Here is a 19,805-nt window from a genome sequence, read left to right on the forward strand (position 1 = left end):
CCCTGATGGCTTACCACCCATTCGGGGAATTGAACACCAAATCGACCTCATTCCTGGAGCACCATTGCCCAACAAACCTGCCTACCGCATGGGCCTTGAGGAGACCAAGGAGCTTCAAAGGCAAGTTGATGGCCTCTTAGGTAAGGGTTGGGTAAAGGAAAGTCTAAGTCCTTGCGCTGTGCCTGTGATACTTGTTCCCAAAAAGGACGGTACTTGGCGCATGTGCACTGACTGTCGGGCTGTGAACGCTATCACTGTCAAATATCGTCATCCCATTCCTAGACTTGATGATATGCTTGATGAACTCGATGGTGCCATTATTTTCACCAAAATAGACTTAAGGAGCGGCTATCATCAAATTCGGATGAAAGAAGGCGACGAGTGGAAAACAGCCTTCAAAACCAAACATGGTCTCTATGAGTGGCTAGTCATGCCTTTTGGCTTAACTAATGCCCCTAGCACCTTCATGCGACTAATGAACCATGTGTTGAGACACTTTATTGGCAAGTTTGTCATTGTTTACTTTGATGACATCCTGATCTATAGTCGTAGTGAGCATGAGCACCTAGAGCATGTGAGAATAGTTCTTGAGACACTTCGACAGGCGCGTCTTTACGCCAACCTCAAGAAGTGCACCTTTTGTACTAACGAGCTTGTGTTTTTAGGCTATGTGGTAAGTTCGCAGGGCATCAAGGTGGACAAATCCAAGATTGAGGCCATCGAGCAATGGCCAACTCCCACGTCCGTCCCTGACGTGCGCAGCTTTCTTGGATTGGCGGGCTTTTACCGGCGCTTTGTCAAAGAGTTTAGCACCATTGCCGCCCCGTTGACCGCCGTGACAAAGAAGAATGACAAGTTCCACTGGGGAGAATCACAAGAACAAGCATTTCTCGCCCTCAAGGACACACTCACACATGCGCCTGTGTTAGCATTACCAAATTTTCACAAGACTTTTGAAATTGAATGTGATGCTTCTGGTGTAGGTATTGGAGCGGTCCTCATGCAAGACAAGAGGCCTTGTGCCTTATTTAGTGAGAAACTGGGGGGAGCTGCATTAAACTACCCCACGTACGACAAGGAGTTGTACGCATTAGTGAGGGCTTTGGAGACTTGGCAACACTATCTTCGCCCTCGGGAGTTCGTGATACACACTGATCACGAGTCATTGAAGTACCTCAAGGGACAACCCAAGTTAAGCAAGCGACATGCCAAATGGGTAAGCTTCATTGACACCTTTTCGTATGTCATTAAGTATAAGACTGGCAAAACGAATGTAGTGGCTGATGCATTATCACGTAGACATTCGTTGCTTGCCCTTCTGGATGCCAGGGTTCGCATTGGTTAAGGAACTCTACACAAATGATCATGACTTTGGTGATATCTATGTTGCTTGTGTTAAGAACCCGCATGGAAAATACTTCTTGCATGATGGATTTCTATTCCATGTAGATAAACTGTGTGTACCTAATTCTTCCATTCGTGATCTTTTGATTCGAGAGGCACATAGTGGTGGTCTCATGGGCCACTTTGGCATCACCAAGACTCTGGCCATGTTGCAAGAGCACTTTTACTGGCCTCATATGCGTAGAGATGTTGAACGCATGGTTGGTAGATGTGCTACTTGTCACAAGGCAAAGTCTAAGACAAATCCATATGGCTTGTATACCCCATTACCTATCCCTCACCATCCTTGGGTTGATTTGTCTATGGACTTTGTATTAGGATTGCCTTGATCAACAAGGGGTAATGACTCCATCTTTGTTGTGGTTGATAGATTCTCTAAGATGGCTCATTTTATTCCTTGCCACAAAACTGACGATGCATCTCATATTGCTAATCTGTTCTTCAAAGAAATTGTCCGTCTGCATGGCCTGCCTAAAACTATTGTCAGTGATAGAGATGTGAAATTCTTGAGTTACTTTTGGAAGACTTTGTGGTCCAAACTGGGCACTAGGTTATTATTCTCCACCACTAGTCATCCACAAAGCGATGGACAAACTGAAGTTGTCAATCGCACACTTGGCACTCTACTTCGGGCCTTGATTAAAAAGAATCTTAAGACTTGGGAAGAGTGCCTCCCTCATGTTGAATTCGCCTACAATCGAACTGTGCATAGTGCCACACAATACTCCCCCTTTGAGATTGTTTATGGCTTCAACCCCGTCACCCCCCTTGATTTGGTGCCCTTACCTTCCTCTGAGCACACAAGCTTAGATGGGAAAAGAAAGCTGATTCTGTGCGCAGGTTACATGAGGCCGTGCGAGCAAACATTGAGAAGCGTACGCAGCAATACACCCAGCAAGCCAACAAGCACCGTCGCAAGATGATTTTTGAGCCTGGAGATTGGGTTTGGCTACACTTGAGGAAAGAGCGATTTCCCAAGCAACGCCAAAGCAAATTGTCCCCAAGAGGTGATGGACCATTTCGGGTACTCCAACGAGTCAATGACAACGCATACAAGTTGGAGCTACCTGGGGAGTACAATGTTAGTGCAACCTTCAACGTCGCGGACCTAAGCCCATTTCTTGACGAGGAGGATCCAGATTTGAGGGCAAATCCTTCTCAAGAGGAGGGGACTGATGTGTGCACGAGTCTCGGCCCACGCAATGACCCAGTCCGAGTTCCATCGGGCCCAGTCACACGTGCACGGGCCAAGCTCTTCAAAGAATCACTCCAAGCCCTGGTTCGAGTCGTCCAAGACCAACATGGAGTTCACAAAGATATTGAGGGCTTAGAGAGAGACAATCAAGCCATTTGCACCATGATCCAAGCCCACGAGGACTCAAGTGGGCCTTCAAGAGGACCGGCCCTATAGGGCCTTAGCCTTAGTATTTGATAGATTGGATTAATTTGTCTTCATAGCTCATTGGGCCGGCCCATCTTGGACACCAAGATGACCGAACTCTTTGCCATTGTTTCCTTAGGTTTTCTTAGTCACTTTGGCCTATAAATAGGCTTGCTTTGTAAGGTTTTAGGGTAGTCGTTTTATCAATAAAATTGGTTTAATTCGTTCCTTCTTCCAAGAAGAGAGTTCGAGCACTTTAACTTGCTTTGGCAAGGGTTATTGAGCAATCTTGCGTCCTGTCCTCGATTGTTCATCCGACCTATTCCCCTGGAGTATTCACCTTCATCGGAGTGTCGTCTACCACCTACATCAAATCGTGTCGTCCGTTTGATTCTAGGTCCCGCAATCCAAGCGTTGGACAACCTTGCTAGATCCTTGGGCAAACGTGCTACGTGTCTCGAAACAAGTTGATCGAGGAACGTATCAGTGAGGTACGTGTCTACAAACAGGTACGTATTCCTTTCTCTATTGGCAATTACATAGATGAGGTTGTGTGTGATGTTGTGCCTATGCATGCGACACATGTCATCCTAGGGAGACCTTGGCAATTTGACAAATCCGTCACGTTTGATGAACGAGCAAATAAATACACTCTCTTGCACAATGGAAAATGCCTGGGCCTCACACCACTCACACCTGTCCAAGTGTATGTGGACCAACTTAAGTTACAAAGAGAGTGTGAACAAGACCGCCAAAAGAGGAAACAAAAGGCGGCCGATCCTGGCAAATGCTCCACTTCTACAAGTGAGCATTCGACCAAGGGTCAAGTGGGCACACCTGGTGATACGCATGATCATTCACCCATTAAACCACCCACTAGGAAGCAAAACATGATCATTAAGGCTAAGGATGTTAGAAAGGTTATAAATTCTGATCGGCCTATACTTCTCATGATTTGCAAGCATGTGCTCTTAGATGTTGCTGAGCTCAATAAGGCATTGCCTTCGAGCATGGTTGCTCTTTTGCAGGAATTCGAGGATGTATTCCCTGATGAGGTCCCTGATGGTTTACCACCCATTCGAGGGATTGAGCATCAAATAGACTGATTCCGGGAGCACCCCTACCCAACAAACCGGTTTACCGCATGGGTCCTGAGGAGACAAAAGAGCTTCAAAGGCAAGTTGATGGCCTCTTAGGTAAGGGTTGGGTAAAACAGAGTTTAAATCCTTGTGTTGTGCCTATGATACTTTCCCCCAAAAAGGATGGTACTTGGCGCATGTGCACTGACTGTAGGGCTGTATCATCATCCCATTCCTAGACTTGATGATATGCTTGATGAACTCGATGGTGCTATCATTTTCACCAAAATCGATTTAAGGTGTGGCTATCATCAAATTAGGATGAAAGAAGGCGATGAGTGGAAAACGGCGTTCAAAACCAAACATGAGTGTGGAGGACTACCACAAAGAAATTGAGATGACCATGATGAGGGCCAACATTCAAGAAGACAATGAGGCCACGATGGCTCGGTTTCTTAGAGGTCTCAATCCTGACCTTCAAGAAGCCTTGGAGCTCCAACATTACTTGGACATGCACGACCTTCTAGAACTCGCTATTAAGGCCGAGCGGGGGAAGAAACTAAGACGTGGAGTACGTACGTTCCAAACTTCTAACACCACTTCATGGAGGGGCAACCAACCACGAAGGGCGACCCACAAAGTTGGAAATGCGGCAGCACCAACCTCTTCTAACCGAATCCAAGGTAACACCTCTAACCGCCATTCCTATTCTACCCCTAACAAGGTTTCCGATGCATCCAGGTCCACTTCAAAGGCACCGCATGAGACTCCTAAGACTAGGAGTAGGGACATCAAGTGCTTCAAGTGCCAAGGGTTTGGACATATTCAATCTCAGTGCCCAAACCAACGGGTCATGCTCATCACTCACAATGGCGAAATCGTGTCTGATGATGACGAATGTGAGGAGATGCCCGAACTGGTCGAAGACGACTGCCTAGAAGAGGAGTCAGCTGGGGAGGCTTGCTCGCCTACACGAGGAGAAGTAGGTTGCTTGGTGGCACGGCGAGTGCTAACCGCCCGCGTTAAGGAGGACGAGCAGCTACAACGCGAAAACCTTTTCTACACCCGCTGTAAGATAGGCGACAAGGTGTGTAGTCTCATCATCGACGGTGGGAGTTGCACGAACGTGGCCAGTTTGCTCATGGTTGAGAGTCTAGGACTCCCCACTACCAGGCATCCAAGTGAGGATGGTTAAGTGAGGATGGTGAGGTACGAGTCTTCAAACAGGTACGCATTCCCTTTTCAATTGGTACTTACACTGATGAAATCGTGTGCAACGTAGTACCAATGCATGCTACGCATATCATTTTGGGAAGGCCCTGGCAATTTGACAAACACGTCACATTCGATGGAAGAGCAAATAAGTACACCCTTTTGCACGATGGCAAACGTAAGGTCCTTACACCTCTCACACCTGCACAAGTTTATGAGGACCAACTACTATTGCAAAGGGAGTGTGAACAAGACCGTCAAAGGAGGAAACTAAAGGCAGTCGACCCTGGTAAAGGCTCCACGTCTACGAGTGAGCCATCAACCAAGGGTCAAGGGAGCACACCTAGGGGTATACATGACAAATCACCTACCGCACCTACCACTAGGAAGCACAACATGATTATTAAGGCTAAAGATGTTAGAAAAGTGGTGAACTCTAATCAGCCTATACTTCTCATGATTTGCAAGCATGTGCTCTTGGATGTTGCTGAGCTCGACAAGGCGTTGCCTGCGAGCATAGTTGCTCTTTTGCAAGAATTTGGGGATGTTTTCCCTGACGAGGTCCCTGATGGCTTACCACCCATTCGGGGAATTGAACACCAAATCGACCTCATTCCTGGAGCACCATTGCCCAACAAACCTGCCTACCGCATGGGCCCTGAGGAGACCAAGGAGCTTCAAAGGCAAGTTGATGGCCTCTTAGGTAAGGGTTGGGTAAAGGAAAGTCTAAGTCCTTGCGCTGTGCCTGTGATACTTGTTCCCAAAAAGGACGGTACTTGGCGCATGTGCACTGACTGTCGGGCTGTGAACGCTATCACTGTCAAATATCGTCATCCCATTCCTAGACTTGATGATATGCTTGATGAACTCGATGGTGCCATTATTTTCACCAAAATAGACTTAAGGAGCGGCTATCATCAAATTCGGATGAAAGAAGGCGACGAGTGGAAAACAGCCTTCAAAACCAAACATGGTCTCTATGAGTGGCTAGTCATGCCTTTTGGCTTAACTAATGCCCCTAGCACCTTCATGCGACTAATGAACCATGTGTTGAGACACTTTATTGGCAAGTTTGTCATTGTTTACTTTGATGACATCCTGATCTATAGTCGTAGTGAGCATGAGCACCTAGAGCATGTGAGAATAGTTCTTGAGACACTTCGACAGGCGCGTCTTTACGCCAACCTGATGAGGGGCTCAAGGCTAGTCAAACACAAGTTGCACAAGTCATTCAAGTACCAAGTGGTCCAGTCACAAGAGCTCGTGCCAAGAAGATGCGTGAATCTTTACAAGCCCTTGTGAGTACAATCCAAGGCCGCATTGGAGATGATTTAAAGATTATTGAAGGCTTGGAGAATGAAGATTCAAAACTTTACACATTGCTCCAAGTAGAAGACCCTCCAGCGCCTGTTGCTAGTTAGGCGTGCCCTCACCTAGCGGTCACGCCTAAGGAAGAGTTAAGCTAGTTCTATTATTTATCTTTTTATAGTTAAATATTAGTTAAAGTCAGCCCATTAAACTCTTAGGGCTGGCCGAATCCTTGTCATTAATTGGTAGGGTTAGTTTAGTCAATTTTGGGCTTAGGGTTAATGCTTGTAAAGGCTATAAAATAGCCCTACTTCCTCCTTGTTAGGGATCGAAAAATTACATAATTTTGTGAGTTTATTCACTTTTCTCTTCCAAGAGAGCTTTGCTTGAATACTTGAGAGATTTCTTGAGTTATTCAAATTGAGCTTATCAACCAAGTATACACCTTGATTGTGGCGTTCTTCTATCCAAGTCGTTGGTTCACTAGATCGTTAGTTGTTGGGTTGAGATTCATCTTAGTTCATCAACTCGGGGTTTAGAAGGGTCATACGTGCCGCCTTTTCAACTTGATTGTTCGTCTAGATCCGCACATTCATATCAGTTGGTATCAGAGCTAGTCGACGACATCAAGTATATCCCGTTGAGTTTGTTCGTAAGCTTCCTAGTCAATTTTATTTTGCAAATCTGGTCGTGTCTCTCTTTGTGTCAAGTCCGATTGTTATTACAAAAAAAAAAAAAAAAAAAAGGTACTGTAGCATCGTACTGTTCATCTCTACTGTAGCGATACTGTTCACCGCGCCGCACTGTAGCGATACTGTTCATCGCTACTGTAGCGACACTGTTCATCCCGAAAAAAAAAACTTTTGTTCATAACTTGTGTTTCTTTCTTATTTTGGTGTCTTGTTATATTGTTCTTGAAGTTTTGTGTTGGTTTAGAGTAAAAAAAAAAAAAAATTCATATTTTATAAAATATTCGTGAGTTTTATTCACTCTCTCTTGCTTCAAGAGAATTTCTTTTGAATACTTGAGAATTCATCTCAAGTAGTTCATCGAACTTATCAGTCAAGTAGTCTCCTTGATTGTGGCGTTCTTCTAAATATACTTTGGTTCACTAAACTGGCTAGTCTTGGGTTAAGGATTCTCCTTAGTTCGTGGCTCGTGATTATAGAAGGGTCAAAGTTCCGCAAATCCACTCAACTTGGTGTTCGTCTAGATCCGTCTTACGTCAGTTGGTATCCCATTGCATCTTGTAAGTTTTCCTTAAAAAAAAAAAAAAAAAGAATTTTTTTTTCTTTTGCTTTTCCGTTTCTTATAGTGTTAAAATCTGGTCGTTTAGGAATTCCATAAGCGGCTAGGGTTTTGTCTTGGTTCTTGTTGTTTATTCTTGTTTTCGTTGATTGTCTTGAATTTTCGTGTTTGTTGTTGTCCGCAATTCATCCATCGTGTACCTTGTTTTCGTGGGTCTTGTGTCTTGTATCTTGAAGTCTTGAATTCATAGAGAGTCATCCAAAAACAACAACAACAACAAAAAAAAAAAAAAAGGAGGTTACTGTTCATCTGGTACTATTCACCCGAAAACACTGTTCATCCGAAAAAGAGAGGAAAAAACCTATTTTCTGGTTGTGTCTTGATGAAACCATGGCTGACCTTGAAATTTCCTAGCGTCCTTAGTATTGTGGGGATTGAATCTTGAAGTTCTTGGGCTGCAAAAAAAAAAATTTGATATCTTGAATTTCTTGAAGTTAGGGTTTTGTAGTTTCTTGAATTTTCGTGGGCTGCCATCAAGTTTTTGTTGCATATTGTTGTTCAAACTCCTGAAATCTGGAAATCTTGATTGAATCTTGAAGTTCTTGGGTGGGAAAACAAGGGCTCTTGAAAATCTTGTTCTCAACCTTTTCCAAATCTTGAACCTTCAACACAAAACCAAAGTTCTTGGCTCAAACTTGCGGCTGCCTTGCTCAAATTTGACAAAGATCTTGTTTCTTGTGTGTGGGATCCGAATTGAAAAAGAAAGAAAGATCCATCTTGCAGAAAAAAAAAAAAAAAACAACGCAAGAAAGAAAAAAAAAATACAAAAACACACAAATCGGATTTCAAGAACAAGAAATAGTTTGCTTGGGTGGCCTAGCCGAACTTGGGTTGAAAGAACAAACCTTGTTGCCTTCAATCTTGTTGTTTCTTGCTGCTCTCTCTTTGTCCACGAAATACCAGAAAACCAGCAGCCATTAACACCCCAAAACAACCAAGAAACCTTGCTATTAAATAGCCACAAAAGGTGGGAAGATAAGATAGGGTTTCCTACTTTGTAGCCGCCTCTTGTTTTTGTTTCTTGATTGTGGTTTGTGCCAACTGCCCAGCCGCCTTTGGTGCCTATTTTATAGCATTTCCAGCCAATAAAAACGTGGTTTACGAGGCCCAAGAGTCCTAATCAGTTTTGGACTCCACTTGGTAGTTAACTCCTAAAATTAGCTCCTAGTCACAAACCAAACTTTCTTTTTTCTTGTTTTTTGTGGTTTCTTTTCTTTTAGGCGGACAGCTTAGAGTTTTTTTTCTTTTTCCAGCATATTATACATCTCATTTTGTGTCTTACAATCAGTCCAACAAGCTTTCAAAAACTCACAGCCTTCATCCGCCACACTTGGGTGTAATTTGGTTCAAGTTTGATTGAATTTCTTCAAGGAAATTCTGATTTCTTCAAGAAAAGCAATCTAGTGACTTGAGAAGTGTTTGGTGAGATCATTAGAGTGTTTTAATACACTTGAGTGAAACACGAGTGTGAGTGATATACTAAGGGAGTGAGTGAGGTGTTATTTCCACTAACTCTATTTTTGCAGGAATACCTCAACATGTCCGAAGGGAAGGAAACTACTCCTTTTGATATTAAACTTGTGATGGAAGCTATGACTGATAAATTACTCAAGCTAATGAAACAGGAATTAGAACCATTGCATGAGAGGATGGATAGTCTCGAACACTCCCAAACCAATTCTAAGTCCCGGAGACACAAAGCACCAACCCGTGACTATGAAAGTTCCAACTCCGAGGAGGAATATGGGTCGAGGACATGGAAGAATAAACACCGTAAAGCTGGTGTGGATCCAATCAAAGGCGTTAAAATGCAATTGCCTACTTTCCAAGGCAAATCCGACCCCGATGTCTATTTGGAATGGGAGAAACGAGTGGAGTTGATCTTTGATTGCAATGATTACACTGAAGAGCAACAAATGAGACTTGCAGTCATGCAATTCACCGACTACGCCATAGTGTGGTGGGATCAAATCACTACTAGTAGAAGGCGAAGTGGTGAATACCCTATCACTACATGGACCGAATTGAGGGGTGTCATGAAGAAACGCTTTGTTCCTAGTCACTACCACCGTGACTTGTACCTCAAACTTCAAAATTTAACACAAGGAGCCACCAGCGTGGAGGACTATCATAAGGAGATGGAGATAGCCATGTTAAGGGCCGACATTGTCGAGGACCGGGAAGCTACTATGGCACGATTTTTAAGTGGATTGAGGCCTGAAATAGCGGATCAAGTGGAGATGCACCATTATGTGGACCTCCATGATATGCTAGACAAGGCTATTAAGATTGAAAGGAGGCTCAAGAGGAGGGGTCCAATTCGACAAAATCCCAACTTCCAAGCTGGAAATTGGAGAAGCCAACCCTTCAAGAGGGAAGTCAACCCCTCTAGTGCATTCCCCTTGGTCAAACAAGGTGGGACAACCAAGGAGTCACTAAGGCCGAATGCACCTTCCTCAAAACAACCCTCAAGGGGCGATGGTAGGCCTACTCATGAGGTAAGCAAAGTTCGATACCGAGACACTAAGTGTTTTAAGTGTCAAGGGTTTGGACATATTGCTTCCCAATGCCCAAATCAAAGGGTTATGCTTATGCTACCAAATGGGGAAGTACGAACGGATGAGGAGGATGAGTGTGAGGACATGCCTCCCTTGGTTGAGGAAGATGAGGAATTTGAGGAGATACCAGCTCATGGTAAAGTTGGTATGGTTGCAAGGCGAGCTCTAACTACTCAAGCTAGTAGAGATGACCTTCAACGAGAGAACATATTTTACTCAAGGTGCCATGTGATGGACAAGCTTTGTAGCTTGGTAATTGACCCAGGGAGCTGTACCAATGTTGCTAGTGCACTCATGGTGGAACGATTGAACTTGCCAACAAGTGATCACCCCCGACCTTACAAACTACAATGGCTGAATAATAGTGGTGAGGTACGTGTTCATAAGCAAGTTTTAATTAATTTTGCCATTGGTAGATATAAAGATGATGTTTTATGTGATGTTGTGCCTATGCAAGCTACTCATATTATTTTGGGACGGCCATGGCAATTTGATAAAAGGGTCATTTTTGATGGATTCTTGAATAAGTATTCCTTTGTGCATAATACTAAAAAGATCACACTTGCAACTCTTACACCTCAACAAGTGCATGAGGACCAAATTGGGTTGCAAAAGGAATATGACATGCATTGTGACAATAAAAAGAAAAATTTGCATGATACAAAGAGCAAAATGGCCGAACCATCTTCTCATAAAATTGACACTTCACATTCGGCCATTGAAGGAAAAAAGGAGAGAAAATCCATCATGCTTGCTAGAACTAGAGATGTGCGAAAGGCTTTGCACTCTAACCAGATTTTGCTTATCTTGTTTTGTAAAGAGTCTTTGCTAACTAATGAACTTGGTGCTTCTTTGCCTAGTGCTATTGCTAACCTTTTACAGGAGTACCAAGATGTATTTCCTGAGGATATACCTAATGGGTTGCCACCTTTGAGGGGAATAGAACATCAAATTGATTTCATTCCTGGCTCTTCCCTTCCTAATAAGGCACCATATAGGACTAATCCGGAGGAAACTAAGGAGCAACAAAGGCAAGTAGAGGACTTGCTTGGTAAGGGCTGGATTCAAGAGAGTCTAAGTCCTTGTGCTGTACCTGTCCTACTTGTGCCAAAGAAAGATGGAGGATGGAGGATGTGCACCGATTGTAGAGCCATAAATGCCATAACGGTAAAGTATCGCCATCCCATACCTCGATTAGATGACATGCTTGATGAGTTACATGGTGCTATTATATTTACTAAGATTGACTTGAAAAGTGGTTATCACCAAATACGCATGAAAGAAGGGGATGAGTGGAAAACAGCATTTAAAACAAAACATGGTCTGTATGAGTGGTTGGTCATGCCTTTTGGCTTAACTAATGCACCTAGTACCTTCATGAGGTTAATGAACCATGTTTTGCGTTCTTTTATTGGTAAATTTGTGGTAGTCTACTTTGATGACATATTGATCTATAGTAAGAGTACAGAAGAGCATGTTGTGCATGTACGAATGGTCTTAGATGCACTTCGAAAGGCGAGCCTCTATGCTAACCTTAAGAAGTGTACTTTTTGCACTAATCAACTTGTCTTCCTAGGTTATGTTGTGAGTGACCAGGGAATACGAGTTGACCAAGAAAAGGTGAAGGCCATAAATGAATGGCCAATACCAACCAGTGTAAGTGAGGTAAGGAGTTTCCATGGCTTGGCAAGCTTCTATAGGCGCTTTGTCAAGGATTTCAGCACCATTGCTGCCCCACTTACAGCCATTATCAAGAAAAATGTGCCATTCCAATGGGAAGACGAACAAGCTAAGTCTTTCCAATTACTTAAACACAAGCTCACACATGCACCTGTATTAAGTTTACCTAATTTTGACAAGGCTTTTGAAGTAGAGTGTGATGCTTCTGGTATAGGTATTGGAGCTGTACTCATTCAAGAGGGGAAACCAGTGGCCTACTTTAGTGAGAAGTTGACTGGTGCCTCGTTGAACTACTCTACTTATGACAAAGAATTGATGGCCTTGGTGCGAGCTCTCCAAACTTGGCAACACTACCTCAGACCTCGGGAATTCGTACTCCACACTGATCATGAATCGCTCAAACACATCAAATCACAAACCAAATTGAGCAAAAGGCATGCGAGGTGGGTGGCTTTCATTGATAGTTTTGTGTTTGTCATCAAATATAAGGTTGGAAAGACTAATGTAGTGGCTGATGCACTTTCTAGACGGTATACACTAATCACTACACTAGACACTAAGTTGCTTGGCTTTGAGTTCATTAAGGATTTATATGCAGCTGACCTAGACTTTGGTGAGATTTTCACAACCTTGCCACGAGTTACTCGTGAGCATTATTCTATGTCGCAGGGGTTCTTGTACTACAAAGGTAAACTATGTATTCCAATGTGCTCCATGCGACTTTTGTTGGTTAGAGAGGCTCATGGTGGAGGCCTCATGGGACATTTTGGAGTGGCCAAGACCTTGTCAATTCTCCAAGAGCATTTCTACTGGCCTCGCATGAAGAGGGATGTCGAGAGGCATACACAAAGGTGTGTCACTTGTCACCAAGCAAAATCAAAGGTACATCCTTATGGACTCTACACTCCTTTACCCATCCCACATGAATCTTGGGTAGATTTGTCTATGGACTTTGTCCTTGGATTACCTAGAACTAGACACGGGCATGATTCTATTTATGTGGTAGTTGATCGTTTCTCAAAGATGGCTCACTTCATTCCTTGCCATAAAACTGATGATGCTAAACATGTGGCTGATTTATTCTTTAGAGACATAGTACGTTTACATGGGGTACCTCGTACCATTGTTTCTGATAGGGATGTAAGGTTCCTTAGCTACTTTTGGAAAACTTTGTGGTGTAAACTAGGGACTAAATTGCTCTTTTCTACTTCTAGTCACCCACAAACCGATGGACAAACTGAAGTGGTTAATCGGACTTTATCTACATTATTGCGAGCAATTATTAAAAAGAACATTAAATCGTGGGAAGATTGCTTGCCTCATGTTGAATTTGCATATAATCGCTTCTGAGAGAGTTAACCTAGATGGTAAGAAAAAGGCTGAGTTCGTGCGGGATTTGCATACCAAAGCTAGAGCTAATATTGAGAAACGTACCCTTCAATACATTCAAAGTGCCAACAAGGGACGTCGCCAGATGGTGTTTGAACCAGGTGATTGGGTTTGGATACACATGCGAAAGGAGCGTTTTCCAACCCAAAGGCGCAACAAACTACTTCCACGGGGTGATGGGCCATTTCAAGTTGTGGAGCGCATTAATGACAATGCCTACAAACTTGACCTTCCAGGTGAGTATGGAGTACATTCTACTTTCAATGTGGCTGACTTGAGTCCTTTTCATGCAGACGACGAGCTTGATTTGGGGACAAATCGCCTACAAGAGGAGGGGATTGATGAGGGGCTCAAGGCTGGTCAAACACAAGTTGCACAAGTCATTCAAGTACCAAGTGGTCCAGTCACAAGAGCTCGTGCCAAGAAGATGCGTGAATCTTTACAAGCCCTTGTGAGTACAATCCAAGGCCGCATTGGAGATGATTTAAAGATTATTGAAGGCTTGGAGAATGAAGATTCAAAACTTTACACATTGCTCCAAGTAGAAGACCCTCCAGCGCCTGTTGCTAGTTAGGCGTGCCCTCACCTAGCGGTCACGCCTAAGGAAGAGTTAAGCTAGTTCTATTATTTATCTTTTTATAGTTAAATATTAGTTAAAGTCAGCCCATTAAACTCTTAGGGCTGGCCGAATCCTTGTCATTAATTGGTAGGGTTAGTTTAGTCAATTTTGGGCTTAGGGTTAATGCTTGTAAAGGCTATAAAATAGCCCTACTTCCTCCTTGTTAGGGATCGAAAAATTACATAATTTTGTGAGTTTATTCACTTTTCTCTTCCAAGAGAGCTTTGCTTGAATACTTGAGAGATTTCTTGAGTTATTCAAATTGAACTTATCAACCAAGTATACACCTTGATTGTGGCGTTCTTCTATCCAAGTCGTTGGTTCACTAGATCGTTAGTTGTTGGGTTGAGATTCATCTTAGTTCATCAACTCGGGGTTTAGAAGGGTCATACGTGCCGCCTTTTCAACTTGATTGTTCGTCTAGATCCGCACATTCATATCACAACCTCAAGAAGTGCACCTTTTGTACTAACGAGCTTGTGTTTTTAGGCTATGTGGTAAGTTCGCAGGGCATCAAGGTGGACAAATCCAAGATTGAGGCCATCGAGCAATGGCCAACTCCCACGTCCGTCCCTGACGTGCGCAGCTTTCTTGGATTGGCGGGCTTTTACCGGCGCTTTGTCAAAGATTTTAGCACCATTGCCGCCCCGTTGACCGCCGTGACAAAGAAGAATGACAAGTTCCACTGGGGAGAATCACAAGAACAAGCATTTCTCGCCCTCAAGGACACACTCACACATGCGCCTGTGTTAGCATTACCAAATTTTCACAAGACTTTTGAAATTGAATGTGATGCTTCTGGTGTAGGTATTGGAGCGGTCCTCATGCAAGACAAGAGGCCTTGTGCCTTCTTTAGTGAGAAACTGGGGGGAGCTGCATTAAACTACCCCACGTACGACAAGGAGTTGTACGCATTAGTGAGGGCTTTGGAGACTTGGCAACACTATCTTCGCCCTCGGGAGTTCGTGATACACACTGATCACGAGTCATTGAAGTACCTCAAGGGACAACCCAAGTTAAGCAAGCGACATGCCAAATGGGTAAGCTTCATTGACACCTTTTCGTATGTCATTAAGTATAAGACTGGCAAAACGAATGTAGTGGCTGATGCATTATCACGTAGACATTCGTTGCTTGCCCTTCTGGATGCCAAGTTACTAGGGTTCGCATTGGTTAAGGAACTCTACACAAATGATCATGACTTTGGTGATATCTATGTTGCTTGTGTTAAGAACCCGCATGGAAAATACTTCTTGCATGATGGATTTCTATTCCATGTAGATAAACTGTGTGTACCTAATTCTTCCATTCGTGATCTTTTGATTCGAGAGGCACATAGTGGTGGTCTCATGGGCCACTTTGGCATCACCAAGACTCTGGCCATGTTGCAAGAGCACTTTTACTGGCCTCATATGCGTAGAGATGTTGAACGCATGGTTGGTTGATGTGCTACTTGTCACAAGGCAAAGTCTAAGACAAATCCATATGGCTTGTATACCCCATTACCTATCCCTCACCATCCTTGGGTTGATTTGTCTATGGACTTTGTATTAGGATTGCCTTGATCAACAAGGGGTAATGACTCCATCTTTGTTGTGGTTGATAGATTCTCTAAGATGGCTCATTTTATTCCTTGCCACAAAACTGACGATGCATCTCATATTGCTAATCTGTTCTTCAAAGAAATTGTCCGTCTGCATGGCCTGCCTAAAACTATTGTCAGTGATAGAGATGTGAAATTCTTGAGTTACTTTTGGAAGACTTTGTGGTCCAAACTGGGCACTAGGTTATTATTCTCCACCACTAGTCATCCACAAAGCGATGGACAAACTGAAGTTGTCAATCGCACACTTGGCACTCTACTTCGGGCCTTGATTAAAAAGAATCTTAAGACTTGGGAAGAGTGCCTCCCTCATGTTGAATTCGCCTACAATCGAACTGTGCATAGTGCCACACAATACTCCCCCTTTGCGATTGTTTATGGCTTCAACCCCGTCACCCCCCTTGATTTGGTGCCCTTACCTTCCTCTGAGCACACAAGCTTAGATGGGAAAAAGAAAGCTGATTCTGTGCGCAGGTTACATGAGGCCGTGCGAGCAAACATTGAGAAGCGTACGCAGCAATACACCCAGCAAGCCAACAAGCACCGTCGCAAGATGATTTTTGAGCCTGGAGATTGGGTTTGGCTACACTTGAGGAAAGAGCGATTTCCCAAGCAACGCCAAAGCAAATTGTCCCCAAGAGGTGATGGACCATTTCGGGTACTCCAACGAGTCAATGACAACGCATACAAGTTGGAGCTACCTGGGGAGTACAATGTTAGTGCAACCTTCAACGTCGCGGACCTAAGCCCATTTCTTGACGAGGAGGATCCAGATTTGAGGGCAAATCCTTCTCAAGAGGAGGGGACTGATGTGTGCACGAGTCTCGGCCCACGCAATGACCCAGTCCGAGTTCCATCGGGCCCAGTCACACGTGCACGGGCCAAGCTCTTCAAAGAATCACTCCAAGCCCTGGTTCGAGTCGTCCAAGACCAACATGGAGTTCACAAAGATATTGAGGGCTTAGAGAGAGACAATCAAGCCATTTGCACCATGATCCAAGCCCACGAGGACTCAAGTGGGCCTTCAAGAGGACCGGCCCTATAGGGCCTTAGCCTTAGTATTTGATAGATTGGATTAATTTGTCTTCATAGCTCATTGGGCCGGCCCATCTTGGACACCAAGATGACCGAACTCTTTGCCATTGTTTCCTTAGGTTTTCTTAGTCACTTTGGCCTATAAATAGGCTTGCTTTGTAAGGTTTTAGGGTAGTCGTTTTATCAATAAAATTGGTTTAATTCGTTCCTTCTTCCAAGAAGAGAGTTCGAGCACTTTAACTTGCTTTGGCAAGGGTTATTGAGCAATCTTGCGTCCTGTCCTCGATTGTTCATCCGACCTATTCCCCTGGAGTATTCACCTTCATCGGAGTGTCGTCTACCACCTACATCAAATCGTGTCGTCCGTTTGATTCTAGGTCCCGCAATCCAAGCGTTGGACAACCTTGCTAGATCCTTGGGCAAACGTGCTACGTGTCTCGAAACAAGTTGATCGAGGAACGTATCAGTGAGGTACGTGTCTACAAACAGGTACGTATTCCTTTCTCTATTGGCAATTACATAGATGAGGTTGTGTGTGATGTTGTGCCTATGCATGCGACACATGTCATCCTAGGGAGACCTTGGCAATTTGACAAATCCGTCACGTTTGATGAACGAGCAAATAAATACACTCTCTTGCACAATGGAAAATGCCTGGGCCTCACACCACTCACACCTGTCCAAGTGTATGTGGACCAACTTAAGTTACAAAGAGAGTGTGAACAAGACCGCCAAAAGAGGAAACAAAAGGCGGCCGATCCTGGCAAATGCTCCACTTCTACAAGTGAGCATTCGACCAAGGGTCAAGTGGGCACACCTGGTGATACGCATGATCATTCACCCATTAAACCACCCACTAGGAAGCAAAACATGATCATTAAGGCTAAGGATGTTAGAAAGGTTATAAATTCTGATCAGCCTATACTTCTCATGATTTGCAAGCATGTGCTCTTAGATGTTGCTGAGCTCAATAAGGCATTGCCTTCGAGCATGGTTGCTCTTTTGCAGGAATTCGAGGATGTATTCCCTGATGAGGTCCCTGATGGTTTACCACCCATTCGAGGGATTGAGCATCAAATAGACTGATTCCGGGAGCACCCCTACCCAACAAACCGGTTTACCGCATGGGTCCTGAGGAGACAAAAGAGCTTCAAAGGCAAGTTGATGGCCTCTTAGGTAAGGGTTGGGTAAAACAGAGTTTAAATCCTTGTGTTGTGCCTATGATACTTTCCCCCAAAAAGGATGGTACTTGGCGCATGTGCACTGACTGTAGGGCTGTATCATCATCCCATTCCTAGACTTGATGATATGCTTGATGAACTCGATGGTGCTATCATTTTCACCAAAATCGATTTAAGGTGTGGCTATCATCAAATTAGGATGAAAGAAGGCGATGAGTGGAAAACGGCGTTCAAAACCAAACATGAGTGTGGAGGACTACCACAAAGAAATTGAGATGACCATGATGAGGGCCAACATTCAAGAAGACAATGAGGCCACGATGGCTCGGTTTCTTAGAGGTCTCAATCCTGACCTTCAAGAAGCCTTGGAGCTCCAACATTACTTGGACATGCACGACCTTCTAGAACTCGCTATTAAGGCCGAGCGGGGGAAGAAACTAAGACGTGGAGTACGTACGTTCCAAACTTCTAACACCACTTCATGGAGGGGCAACCAACCGCGAAGGGCGACCCACAAAGTTGGAAATGCGGCAGCACCAACCTCTTCTAACCGAATCCAAGGTAACACCTCTAACCGCCATTCCTATTCTACCCCTAACAAGGTTTCCGATGCATCCAGGTCCACTTCAAAGGCACCGCATGAGACTCCTAAGACTAGGAGTAGGGACATCAAGTGCTTCAAGTGCCAAGGGTTTGGACATATTCAATCTCAGTGCCCAAACCAACGGGTCATGCTCATCACTCACAATGGCGAAATCGTGTCTGATGATGACGAATGTGAGGAGATGCCCGAACTGGTCGAAGACGACTGCCTAGAAGAGGAGTCAGCTGGGGAGGCTTGCTCGCCTACACGAGGAGAAGTAGGTTGCTTGGTGGCACGGCGAGTGCTAACCGCCCGCGTTAAGGAGGACGAGCAGCTACAACGCGAAAACCTTTTCTACACCCGCTGTAAGATAGGCGACAAGGTGTGTAGTCTCATCATCGACGGTGGGAGTTGCACGAACGTGGCCAGTTTGCTCATGGTTGAGAGTCTAGGACTCCCCACTACCAGGCATCCAAATCCTTACCGCCTCCAATGGCTAAGTGAGGATGGTGAGGTACGAGTCTTCAAACAGGTACGCATTCCCTTTTCAATTGGTACTTACACTGATGAAATCGTGTGCAACGTAGTACCAATGCATGCTACGCATATCATTTTGGGAAGGCCCTGGCAATTTGACAAACACGTCACATTCGATGGAAGAGCAAATAAGTACACCCTTTTGCACGATGGCAAACGTAAGGTCCTTACACCTCTCACACCTGCACAAGTTTATGAGGACCAACTACTATTGCAAAGGGAGTGTGAACAAGACCGTCAAAGGAGGAAACTAAAGGCAGTCGACCCTGGTAAAGGCTCCACGTCTACGAGTGAGCCATCAACCAAGGGTCAAGGGAGCACACCTAGGGGTATACATGACAAATCACCTACCGCACCTACCACTAGGAAGCACAACATGATTATTAAGGCTAAAGATGTTAGAAAAGTGGTGAACTCTAATCAGCCTATACTTCTCATGATTTGCAAGCATGTGCTCTTGGATGTTGCTGAGCTCGACAAGGCGTTGCCTGCGAGCATAGTTGCTCTTTTGCAAGAATTTGGGGATGTTTTCCCTGACGAGGTCCCTGATGGCTTACCACCCATTCGGGGAATTGAACACCAAATCGACCTCATTCCTGGAGCACCATTGCCCAACAAACCTGCCTACCGCATGGGCCCTGAGGAGACCAAGGAGCTTCAAAGGCAAGTTGATGGCCTCTTAGGTAAGGGTTGGGTAAAGGAAAGTCTAAGTCCTTGCGCTGTGCCTGTGATACTTGTTCCCAAAAAGGACGGTACTTGGCGCATGTGCACTGACTGTCGGGCTGTGAACGCTATCACTGTCAAATATCGTCATCCCATTCCTAGACTTGATGATATGCTTGATGAACTCGATGGTGCCATTATTTTCACCAAAATAGACTTAAGGAGCGGCTATCATCAAATTCGGATGAAAGAAGGCGACGAGTGG

General features: G+C 44.4%; 1 protein-coding gene across 1 annotated transcript; it reads left to right on the forward strand.

Moving 5' to 3' along the window:
* The first annotated feature begins 9,230 nt into the window (after positions 1–9,230).
* On the forward strand, positions 9,231–13,893 carry LOC140006941 (uncharacterized). The gene is made up of 3 exons (XM_072049617.1): positions 9,231–11,508; positions 12,145–13,075; positions 13,221–13,893. The coding sequence occupies exons 1-3, from the start codon at positions 9,231–9,233 to the stop codon at positions 13,891–13,893; spliced, it is 3,882 nt and encodes a 1,293-aa protein (XP_071905718.1).
* The last annotated feature ends 5,912 nt before the right edge of the window (positions 13,894–19,805 follow it).

The sequence above is a fragment of the Coffea arabica genome, chromosome 5e (genome assembly GCF_036785885.1).
Source record: "Coffea arabica cultivar ET-39 chromosome 5e, Coffea Arabica ET-39 HiFi, whole genome shotgun sequence".
NCBI classification, from domain to species: domain Eukaryota; kingdom Viridiplantae; phylum Streptophyta; class Magnoliopsida; order Gentianales; family Rubiaceae; genus Coffea; species Coffea arabica.

Coding starts and splice junctions, on each gene's coding strand:
- LOC140006941 (XM_072049617.1), top strand. CDS start 9,231: ATGTCCGAAGGGAAGGAAACTACTCCTTTTGATATTAAACTTGTGATG. Junction 11,509..12,144: donor TAAGATTGACTTGAAAAGTG/GTTATCACCAAA, acceptor CTTCTGGTATAG/GTATTGGAGCTGTACTCATT. Junction 13,076..13,220: donor GTTTCTGATAGGGATGTAAG/GTTCCTTAGCTA, acceptor ATTATTAAAAAG/AACATTAAATCGTGGGAAGA.